This window comes from Leptodactylus fuscus, chromosome 8 (genome assembly GCF_031893055.1).
Source record: "Leptodactylus fuscus isolate aLepFus1 chromosome 8, aLepFus1.hap2, whole genome shotgun sequence".
Taxonomy (NCBI): domain Eukaryota; kingdom Metazoa; phylum Chordata; class Amphibia; order Anura; family Leptodactylidae; genus Leptodactylus; species Leptodactylus fuscus.
Window position 1 is genome coordinate 20,446,144 of NC_134272.1, and position 12,264 is coordinate 20,458,407.

At 43.2% G+C, this 12,264-nt stretch overlaps 1 protein-coding gene across 1 annotated transcript in view; it reads left to right on the forward strand.

The window, feature by feature from the left end:
* STX1B (syntaxin 1B) overlaps nt 1-2,493 on the forward strand; it is a 36,988-nt gene extending 34,495 nt beyond the window's left edge. Inside the window, exons 6-10 of the mRNA XM_075284778.1 lie at nt 238-346; nt 457-530; nt 894-1,031; nt 1,124-1,234; nt 1,965-2,493. Coding sequence (XP_075140879.1) covers nt 238-346; nt 457-530; nt 894-1,031; nt 1,124-1,234; nt 1,965-2,045 — 513 coding nt within the window. The 3' untranslated portion in view covers nt 2,046-2,493. The remainder of the gene's footprint in view (nt 1-237; nt 347-456; nt 531-893; nt 1,032-1,123; nt 1,235-1,964) is intronic.
* Nucleotides 2,494-12,264: the final 9,771 nt, after the last annotated feature.

Sequence of the window (12,264 nt, forward strand, 5' to 3'; positions counted from 1 at the left end):
TTAATAGCAAATCTTTAAAAGTTAGATTGTACCTAATCTTCAGGATAAGCTGCCATGTGTGTGTAGACGAAGGGTAACGCCATATCTGGCCAAATGCAATTTGATACGATTGTAAGCTGAAGTTTGTCTTTACAGACCGAGGCAAGTTCAGCAGAGATTTCAGAGTGAATGTCAGTCCCACTTGTTTCCCTGATTTGTGATTTCTCCTATTCTCACGCTCTTCCATCTTCTTTCCAGCATTCCACTCTGTCCCGTAAATTTGTGGAAGTGATGACAGAATACAATGCAACGCAATCCAAATACAGAGACCGCTGCAAGGACCGTATCCAGAGACAACTCGAGATCAGTACGTATTCCAGTGGGAAGGGGCGTGAAATTTGTCAGGTGAGAGATTCATAAATTAGTGAATATTTTAGTAGTCATATACTGACTCTGTTTTTCAATTCTTTCCGGCAGCTGGCAGAACCACGACCAATGAGGAGCTGGAAGACATGTTGGAGAGTGGGAAACTGGCCATATTTACAGACGATGTGTGTAATGGGGCCGGGGAAGGGGGAAGTTGTGTATTGATGACCATATGATGTGACCGATAAGTGCCCGTGTACAATGCCATCGAAATGTATGGGTGGAGTATGCTACCTGACAATCATAAACCATCCATAGGTTACAGTATAAACTAGGACCCTGGAGCAATGGACATAATAGGAAGAGATGGCAATGTCTGTATTTACTCCATTGGAGGGACCAATATTTTGCACCCTTCAAAGAAGTTATTGTGACCCTTAAAGTGCGGTGCAAACCATCAATACATTTCCAATATCAACATAAGGAGATAAATAAAAATCAATAATCCATTTCCAAACCATAAAGTGACAACCTTGTTCTCCCCACAGATCAAGATGGACTCTCAGATGACCAAACAAGCTCTGAACGAGATCGAGACCCGACACAATGAGATCATCAAGTTAGAGACCAGCATTCGGGAGCTCCATGACATGTTTGTAGACATGGCTATGCTGGTGGAGAGTCAGGTGAGGGGGACCAGCCCATAAGTACACTCTCGACTGTGGCCTATAAAAGCATGGTGGACCCCTAATGACCCCGTTGTTGTTTTGATTTCCAGGGGGAGATGATAGATCGCATTGAGTATAATGTGGAGCACTCGGTGGACTATGTGGAGCGAGCAGTGTCTGATACCAAGAAAGCTGTGAAATACCAGAGCAAAGCACGAAGGGTGAGTAGACGAGTGGACTTGTAGGGACACACTGCACAGATTGGTAGGAGAATGTAGATCCCGTGTCCACACAGCGACCATCAGGACACACGACGGACACGGACTAACGTGTACAATATCCATAGCGGACGGCGACGTCAGGGCTGACTGATATAATGTAGTTATTACAGGTCTGCATTGTCTGTCTCTGTCCTTATAACACGCTGACAATTTCTTTTCTCTCTTCTCTCCCTTCACCGTCTCATCTCTGTCTTCACCGTCTCCTTCTGATATTCTTCCCACCATTGTCCCTCCCCTTCCTTTACCTAACTCTACATGTAATCCCGTCTCACTTTCCGTCTTTGCTCATCTGTCATTTCCTTGAACTCACTTTTTACTATTTTTTGCCTCTTCCCCCAATATCTTCCACTGTCCTTCTTTCATCCATTTATTCCCCATCTCTTCCACATTCATCTTCCTTTGATCAATTCCTACTTTTCCTTCTTTGAATCCCACCTTACCCCCTCCCCCTCCGCTCTTATTTGACATCTCTCTTCCCTTTCTCCCCTTCTTCATCCTCTTCCTCTCCCTTTACACTCTCTCTATTTTGCACCTCCCTTCCTCTTCTTCATTCTCCCTCTCCTTTCACAACTGTGACCCCTTTTTCTCCCTGGGTCATGCTCTTTCTTTTCCTCCCATCTTTCATGTTTTCTGCTCTTTCCTCTGCTTCTGATGGTCGTTGGGTATGTAGAAGAAGATCATGATCATAATCTGTTGTGTGGTGCTGGGTGTCGTACTCGCCTCCTCTATCGGGGGGACGTTGGGATTCTGAAATAAAAACAAATGCACAAAGCAGAGTAAAAGGAAAGATAAAGAAAATAGTGAATTACAAAAAGAAACAAAAAAAAAAAAGAGATACAATATTACGTACATGACAAGTATTGGAATTTACGCACAGATCAGGAAGCTGTGAGTGCGGCCGCCCATTTTCGCCTCTGTGGGTTTCACTCAGGAGTTAGGTTACCATCAGCTAATTCAGTCTTATGGGGGCGCATATTATGGAGTCACTCTACCCCTCAGCAGTGTTAACTGACGTCAACCTAAAGCCAGATCTTCACCTGTCACCCACAGGAGCTGGGGGCGAAAAAAGGGCCAAAAATTCCCAAATATTTTTTTTCCTTCCTGTGTCTGTTCCTGTTTTTTTTTTCGTTTTTTTTTAATTTATTTGTTTTACTTTTTCGTCATTTTTATTCTTTGTTATCCCGTCTGTCAAACAAAAACGTAATTGTATTTGACGTTGCTGGACGTGTTCCGCGGGGACCCCTGAGCGTGTGGGGATGACAGAGGGTCCGACCTGGCGCTTTAAATTGTCCTTTCCTCTTGACTGGTGGCTGAGTGTTTGTCTGTCTTGTGTGTGCGCTCAAATCTCTTCCGTCTTCTCGATCAGGTGGTGGTGTGTGTGTGGGGGTTGGGTGGCGGTGTTGAGCTGCGAGATGTGCGTCCATCTTGGGAAGTCGGCGTCCTCTAGTTGGCGGTCGCTGGCGGGGAGAGGCTGGATACTACGTGAATAGCATGCTGACACCGTGTGGCTGAGCTCCTTATAAACTGTGTGTACTTGTGTATTCTGCAGCTGTAGCAATAGGCAGGGGAAGCATCGCTGCATCTTCTCTCCGCGCTAAGACGAGGAGATCTGCTGCTCGCCCTCCATTAGTACCTGAACTATCCGACTCCTCTCATCTCCCGCCCCCTCTCTTATTGCCTTCTGACCTGCGCAGCCACAAGTCATCGACTATCCTAATGTAATGTCTTATCCAGCAGCAATAGCCGGTAGTGTATATTAAAAGGCTTTGTCTGCTTCCCCCCATATATACCCCAGTCCCATATATAATAACCCTTTTACCCCATGATGCGGGTGATCTTATGGATTTCCCCGTTCGCTCCTATATTAATCAGTATTTGCAACCATCCTGTGTGGATGTGTAGGAAGTATTTTTGTGTTGCACTTCTCACTTCCTGGACACTTACAGAATAGTTATAGGGTAGGGTCTAGTACCAAGACGCCTGTCGCCATATACAGATGGGCCGTGGCGCTGAATGCTGCTCTATGGGAAAACTTGACCCAATATGCACGAAACGGTCGTCTACAATCTGCGCACAATCATTTTCACAATCAAAAACCCACCAAAGTTCATCCCTGTCCCCCCCATGTTCAGCGATATCCCTCCCCCGACCCTCCACTCCCGGCAGCAACAGAACAGGCAGCGCGAGTGTGATACTCATCTCGTCATACAGCAATAAAGTACTCTGACCTCACAGCTGTTCTGTCCGGGACGTCGTCGCGGTGTCGCAAAAAGAATGGTGGAGCGTCGGTCGGGGCCCGAGTGTTTGTCAGATTTTTAAAAGTTTTTATTTTCTTTCAATGTACCACCGTGCAAATGACGTGACGCGTGATGTGCACACTAACGTAGCGTAGGTGCGTGTCCATCACCGCTGTGCTGGGATTAGCACAGAGACATCTAGTGGGGGCTAACAGTATCACACGAGGCGAGAACGAGCAAAATCTACTTCACATTGCGCGTGTCCAGGTCACCCATCGTCCCCATTCCCTGCCAGAAGTGTTACAAACTTTAATGCAGAGATTACAAAAAAAAAATACAGTCAGCAGCACACACGACTCCTCAGCGCTCTTCCTCCGTTCTGTCTGTTCGTCTCGCCGTCGCCTTTGCATGTATCTAGCCCGTCTCTGTGGATATTACAAGTTTTTGGTTTCTTTTTTTGTCCCAACGACAACAAAAAATAAAAAAGAAAAGTTACAAAAAAAAATTAAAAGCAAAAACTAACCTTTACAAAAGGGGAGAGAGAAAGGGACAGTCAGCCTCTCGCGTGCATGCAAGAATCTACAGCTCCGGCCAAGAACTCAACCGGGGCGGCCATTTTGAACTCATTTTGGTAAAAGCCAACAAACCTCAGCGTGTCGTGTTCAGAGCGTGACGTCTCAGATATGTTTAGACGATATTTTATTTTGTTCATTTCCCTACATCCGCTAGAGGGTAGCCAACCATCCGCCGCCCGCCTGTCCGTGTCAGCCATCATGAGTAGCTTAGGTCACGAATTAAAATGGCTGCCCCAGCAGACGAGGAGGGTTACTTTACTGTATCTATGCAGATTTCATTGTTTTTTTTTTTGTTTTATTTTTTACACACCACAGTGACACGTGGTCCGTCCTGCCTTCAGCTTTAATATTGAATTATTTCATATAAATAAATATATAGAGATTTAAATTAAGATATATATATATAATAAATCTAATGATAGTCATACGAGCAATTCAGTCCGATATCGGGATGTGTCAGAAAACTGTCTGATGTCTAACCGTGGCAACTGAATTTTTTTATTTTTTTTTTTCTTAAAGGGGACCTCTAGATCTAGCGGGAGGTAGTTACCGTCCTCTTGTGTGTGGTATATGGATTTTATTTTATTTTTTTAATATGCAGATCACAGCCGAACTTGTTCCTCTCCTTACGAAGCCTTATCTAATTTTTTTTCTCTATTTTTGATTTTTTTTTTTTTTTTATCATTTCTCGACTTTGTTACCAGTGTCTTCGATCAGGTGCTCGGCACCGGCCGTGTTCTACCTTCCTTCTTTAGTATAGACTTATTGGAGAACAGAGTGATGAATGTGTATTACTACGGTGCGTTTGACGAACACAGAAGCATGTTCAAATAAGAGTGTCCAGTAGGAAGCAAGTTTCAAAATGGCCGCCCTCAGCAGCCATATCGTATGAACGTCTCTGGTCCCATTGTGTGTGTTGTGCCCTTGGATCTCTGGGTGTCTAATTGGCTTTTTTCGTCTTTGGATTTGCTGTAAATGTTTTTCTCCGTTAGCGGCCTTGAAATTTGCATGTTTGTTTCATTTTAATGGGCGTCTCCGGTCGCGAGGATCATTGAAATTGCAATGAGTATTAAGGAGGGATCGCGCAGAGAGGGAGCGGCAGAGTCCGAGGCAGGAGGGAGGGGGTCAGCGTGTCATGGTGAGCGCTGAGGTGTGTCTCCGAGATAACGCACCCATGAAGGAGTCAGTCACAAAAAGTGAGAACTTGCCAACAGGTCTCCAAAGACTTTATGCAGTATTGTCCAAGAAAACGTGGAAACCATTGCTCCCAGTACAAAATGGTCGTCCTGCAAGAGATTAGATACCAAAGCTTGAAATATTTTGAAATCGGGGTGAAATTTTTATTTTTATTTTTAAAAAAAGTCTTGACTTGATCATTCTGAGGAAGATTTGACTCCAAAAATTACCATCAAAAAGTCCTTGGAAAGATGACTGACCTGCTAAGTGAATGAGACGTGAGCGAGCCTTCCAAACCCGGTGGTGGAGGGGAGGGGTACCAAGCACTCCCTGGTGAAGACGACGCGTGGCACGTGACACCTTTCTGCTCCTGGGGCCTGCAGTACATCCTAATCTAACAGACCAGGGTGTCCATTCTTCCGCTTCCTCTCCTCCCTTTTACTCCCTCCCTCCCGTATGAAAATTTTTTGATGTTTAAATACGTCTCAGTTGAAAAAAAAAAAAAAATGTGAATTGCAAAAAAAAAAAAAAAAAAAAAAAAGTTGTTTTAAGGTTGAAAACTATCAGAAAATGAAAAAAAAATTCTGAAAAAAAAACTGCTTGCATGTTACAAAAATGTGAAAAAAAAATTACAGCAGAAACCGTGAAAAAGAGAAGAAAAAAAAAAATCTGAATTCTCGGTTTAAAAAAAAGTGTGTCGTCTTTATTTGTTTTTGTTTGTTGTTTTTCGTGTTTTTTTATTGTGCTGCTGAAAAAAAAAAAGAACAAAAAAAAAACCCATCAGAAAATCCCCTCACCCTAATGTGTTTTTGTGAAGTAAACAGTCATGTCTCTTTGTGTGTGTACTTACCTGATGTCTTTTGTCTGGGAGGGAGGGGGTTACCAACCCAAGACTATAACACGTTATGTCTATTTTATCAATGCAGCTTCATGAGAGATTAGAGGATTGTGGTCTACTGGCCAAACATAGCCAAACCCTCCCAAAAAGTGTCCTCATGCCCTTTATATATGGAAGATTCATACACCCAGTAAGCTTCAGAGCCGAGTACATAGGGCCACAAAGTCTCTATGCTTCCGAAATAGACCAGTAGTGTGCCGCCATATAGTGACATAGACCTGTATTGTGATATACACCAGTACTGTGCCACCATATAGCGACATAGACCATTAGTAGGCTGACATATATTGATATAGAACAATAGTGTGCTGCCATATTGCAACAGACCGGTGGTGTCACGTAAAGCAGTAGTGTGCTGCTGTATCGTGATATAGACCAGTAGTGTGCCGACATATACAGTAGTGTCATAGACTGGTAGTGTGCCGCAACATAGTGACGTAGACTGATAGTGTGCGGTCATATAGTGATTTAGATCGGTAGTCTGCTGCCATATAGTGACATAGACTAATAGTTTGCCGCCATATAGTGACATAGACCAGTAGGGTACCACCATATAGTGATATAGACCAGTAGTGTGCTGACATATAGTTTCATAGACTGATAGTGTGCTGCCATATAGTTACATAGACTGATAGTGTACTGCCATATAGTGACATAGACTGGTAGTGTGCTGCCATATAGTGACATAGATCGGTAGTGTGCTGCCATATAGTGACATAGACAAATAGTTTGCCACCATATAGTGACATAAATGAATAGTTTGCTGCCATATAGTGACATAGACCAGTAGGGTATCACCATAAAGTGATATAGACCAGTAGTGTGCTGACATATAGTGTCATTGACTGATAGTATGCTGCCATATAGTGTCATAGACTGGTAGTGTGCTGCCATATAGTCACATAGATGAATAGTTTGCCACCATATAGTGATATAGACCAGTAGTGTGCTGATATATAGTGTCATAGACTGATAGTATGCTGCCATATAGTCACATAGATGAATAGTTTGCCGCCATATAGTGACGTAGACCAGTAATGTCACTTCATATCATATAGTTTCATATTCTCTCTTTATCCCTCCATAATACAGCCCCAGTGGAGAAGCCATGATCTTTTTTACTTACTTAAAAATTCTTAGAGATACAGAAGGGCCGTATTGAAGTGTATAGATTGTGTAATGACGCCTAGAAGGGTTACGGAGCTGTAATATAGTCAGGTGTCAGGCCTCGTAGTGTGTACAAGAAAACTCTTTTGTTGAGATTGCCCCCAAGATTCTGTCCAAAATAGTAGATTGCTAAACTCTTCGCGACCATTATTTTGGCCTAGGTCAATTGAAATTTTTGGGTTTTATATGTTTTTGAATGAGTAGAAAATTGGATTATGGTTTTATCTCTTTAGTTCTGAATGTATTTTAGCACTAATAATAATGGTCCATATGGGTAAATCCTTCTTAAAGGGTTCGTAGACGTTTACAACCAATTTTATTTCTTGCTTCCAGGCACCTAAAATAAAATTTGAAGTGACTTTCTAACTATAGTATATAGAAGCTCCTCCTGTTTTGTGTATGCAGCCTCCAGCTGGGGGATTAGGACATAAATTATAATAGCAATTAATCGGGTATTTTACCTTGATTAAGATTAACAGGGATTATTCCGATAAACCACGCCCCAATACAGTATGATTAAAGGCACGTTTCATGTCCTCGGTCACATGCGGTTTTATATACCGCTAGAAAGCCAACAGTGGGTTTTCCCGTTACGTGCCCCAGGGGAACAGATATTGGTGCATTTACTGATAACTCTTCACCATCAGAAGGGCGTTCCTGATAGTCTAGCTGGGAACGCCCCTCCTAACAGCACTGTCCATAGCTCTGTACTGTCAGAGGAGGCGTTCCTTACCACCCAGCGACGACGCTTAGCAGTGAGGAACACCCCTTCCTCCTGACAGTACTTGTCCATAGACTAGTACTGGGGGAAAATGTTCCTCACCCCTCAGCATCATCGCTGGATAGTAAGATACGCCTCCTCTGACACTACAGAGCTATGGACAGTGCCGCTTTCTAGTGGTATATAAAACCACATGTGCCTGAGACCGTGAAAGGTCCTCTAAGTATTGTGTGAACCTTGTGAGATTTGTCTCACGAGGTTTGCCTTGCAAACCAAAACTGCTATTGTTAGGGTGCGTTCACACGATGTAAAATGGAGCGCAAGCTGGCACGTATACACGTGTCAGCATTTTGCGCGCTCAAAAAGATCCCATTGATTTCAATGGGAGTTACAAGCATATACGCCACGTTATTTTGCGCCCGTAATTTTACATTGTGTGAATGCACCCTTATACTGCGGGGTCTCTTTTGGCCCCAGAGTATAATAAGCAGAGGGCTAGGTGATCAAACATAAAATAGTGTTACTCACCTCTCCGATGCGACTCCCTGCTGACTTTGGCGCTTCTGACTGATGTCAAAGACCATTGATTGGGCCTCAGAGTCACATGGCGTTGTGACACATAGACACAAGCATTGCAACGCCATGTGATGTCGCCCGGAAGCGCCCAAGACAGCAGGGAAACAGTATAATAATAGCCATTTCGGGTTAATTCAGGACAAAACTGCAAATATTGTAAAAACCGAAGCGAAATAACCAAATTGAACAAAATCATGTTCGGTTTTGGTTATTTTTCGATTCATCGCCCGGCCCTAATGCAGGTTTAGGCGTCTCCTACAGACTATAAACAAGCCTCGTTGTGTAATTGGCTAGAGGCGGGTCAAATATAGTTACATATGGGATAACACGGATTCACACAGGCATGCATGAAAGCTGCATACACAAAACGGTAGATTTTTTTAATGCTTTATTTTTTCATTTTAGATGAATGAGAACAATATAAATGGTTGATAAAGTACGCCCGGCCTAAATGAGTTCACTTACCTCTAGAGTACACATGGATAAATGGAGGACAAATTTAAGAGTACGTGTGCGGCTATCCTGTGGCTCATGTATGTGGGTGACCCGTGTCTACAGTCGTGTCCAAGTGTGATCATGTGACTTAGCGTACAGGACATATCAACACCCTGCAACTAGGGGCTAGCAAATGGTTAATATATTCGTCTTAAAGGGAATCTCCTTCTCGTAAGACGTTATCCTCCGCTGAATAATCTCATAATAAATCTTTATAGCAGCCAGAGCTCCATTTGCTGATACAAAGCTCTAAATCCTCTGCGTAGACATGGGAGAGATTTATCAGTTGTTAGTCAATGTCACTTGTCAGTCTCACAGTTTCATAAATTTTGTCCTGAGATGTTCCTCCACCTTCTCCTTCTATACCACCACCTTACTGGAGTGAGATTGGAACAATCTATGTCGCTTTTTAAAAAGTTGTATTGGAGTACGTCAGCTCGCCAGGCTAACCATGCCCACTTCCTGTACAACCACGCCCACTTCCCAAGGCTAACCACACCCACTTCCTAGGGCAACCACTCCCACTTTCCCAAGGATAACCACACCCATTTTCCCACCCACATTTTCAAAAGTGGAGAGACTGGCCTAAAAACAGAAAATCCCTACTTTGAGATTATTGGACTCCAGAATTTGGGCTCAACTATTGGGCTCCCTCTCTAGAGGTGGATGCAGATTTTATCATATGGTAATGTCTGTGCAGAGGATTTGGAGCTGTTAGGCTGAGTTCAGACGGAGTTTTTTGGTCAGGATTTTGACGCAGAAAAATCCTGACCAAAAAAACCCCTATCTCCCATTGAAATCAATGGGTGTCTGTCATTTCTTTAAACAAACCACTCACGGAAAAAAAGAAGCAACATGCTCTTTCTTCAGGCGGATTCCGCGGCCGTTTCAGCCCTGGACGTCCGCCTGAAGACACTCCCATTCATTTGGGCCTAATATGGAGCGGAGTGCTGCGACTGGATGCCGGTGCACTGCACCTACCAGTTTTTTGGTCCGGAATCTGAGGCAGCCTCCGCGTCAAATTCCGGATCAAAAAAAATCCCGTCTGAAGCCGGCCTTAGGGTATGTTCACACGGTGGAAATTAAGGACGAATTCCTCTTCAGTTTGCGCCGGCATTTTTGCTGCAGTCTAGCTGCGACGGGACACTGGTACAGGACATCCACATTCTGTCGTGGCATCCCGCTGCCGATTATGGGAGGTGGATTTCGGGAGGAATTTGCCCGGGATTGGGGGGGGGGGGGGAATCCACCCCCAATTCCGAGGCAATTCCTCTGTGTGAATACAGCCTAACAGGTTATGGAGTTTCAGTCTAACATCTCAGTATTTTGAACCTCTTTGTACTTTAAAAAAAAAAAAATGGTGTCCAGGATTTCACATTCACTTTATGTAACATTAGAATAATTCCACAGCATCGGTGATACTTGGATAAAATAAACCGACGAGGAGAAGGGAATCTTGAAGGAAAACCGAGCCGGCAGAAAATCTATGAGGTGACTGAGGTATCTCGGCTGTCTGGTATGTACAATCCATCCAGATACCATGTGACAAGGGGACAGCTGAGCCGATCCACAGCGAGTGGCACGATAATGGCCCCTACAGACATAACACACTATCCTGAAGATCCTGTCAACTAAGGGCCCCAAACATGGCGCCAGATACAAAAAAACCCCCATGAAAACAGCCTCCCCCTGTACGATGGATCAGGTCAGTAATGCCAGAGATGGTACACAATGTAGAAAAGCATTAAAGGGTTAAGAAACAGCAGTGGATAAATTTCGGCCCGGATATTTCATAAATAAGGTGTCATTTTTCTTCCATTATTTATCCCTAGAAACATAAGAGATAACCTATAATACCGTCATGTCGATGCAGAAGAAGACAAAAAGAATGTCAATCCTTCCTGATTGTAAGTCTGGAGATCAGAATAAATCCCCGCATCAGCGTCCCATCTCAAACATCTAGTTCCCATAACCGGTGATATTATTTACTTACAAGAAAGCCGTGCAGGTCCTTCCAGAACTTCTACAAAGGATCAGCCATCACAACAGAAAGTCATGCTCTTGTAGTAAACAATCCAGTCTATGATGGCAGCGAAGGATTCTTTCCTCTTGTTGCCTCCCGACAGAGTAAATGGATCAGACTAGTTAGTCTTAGTTTTTGTGATCCTATAGGTTCCCATAAGATGAGCAACATCAGAGGTGTCCAGGAGACGCTTACCTGCTTTCCTCCATAGACACAGGTTGGTCATGTCATGTGTTATTCCGTGACAATATATATATATAATTTTTTGGCCTTATTGTGGAGATTTATTAAGCAGAATGTACCAGATACCTGACACAAAAGGAGCTAAAAATACAGAAGAGTAATGAAATAGACAGTAGGCAGTCTGATACTACACCAGATTTATCACAGTGACTGTTGCTGGATGATAAATCTGTCTGTTTGCACCGTCTAGTCTACATTTATATCACCTTTTTAGTTATAGTTAACTTACTTTGAGGCAGAATTTTAGGACACAATTTTACGGCATTTATGGCACATTTTGGCGCTTATGTCATGCCCCTTCTCTCCGCAAATTGGAAAAATTTTGCTCAATTTACACTGTTCCAGATTATTATGCCATTCAATATTATTAGGATTTCGGTAAGAGGAGTGTTTAGGTTTTAGTTGTTTGTTTTATTTTTTAGGATTTCAATCTTAGATGACTTTGTTAATTAGATTTCGGGGTATTTTTTTTGTTAAAGGCAAAGTAAGTTAAGATTGTTCCACATTATTAAGCAAGTCACGGTTTTCCAGAAAGACCTTTCTGTAGGTGAAATAGTGTAATACAGCAGAAGACAATAGTTTATGAGAAGAGATCAATGAAGTGGGAGAAGATTTGTGAGCGATTCGCAGTGGGGGCATATCCCATCTGATAAAGACTTAATATTAAAGGGGGGCTGTAAAAATGGCACCGATAAGCTGCAAACAAGTATGTGGAGCTGCTGGTGTCTCCGGAGTGTCCCCAACCTCTGGCTGGTAGATGGACGTAGATAGGTATGTGAAGAGATTTTTTGATTTCCTCGATTTAGAATCCTCCACAGGCTGGCGGATGCGCATAAACAGATACAGCGGCCTGCTAAAG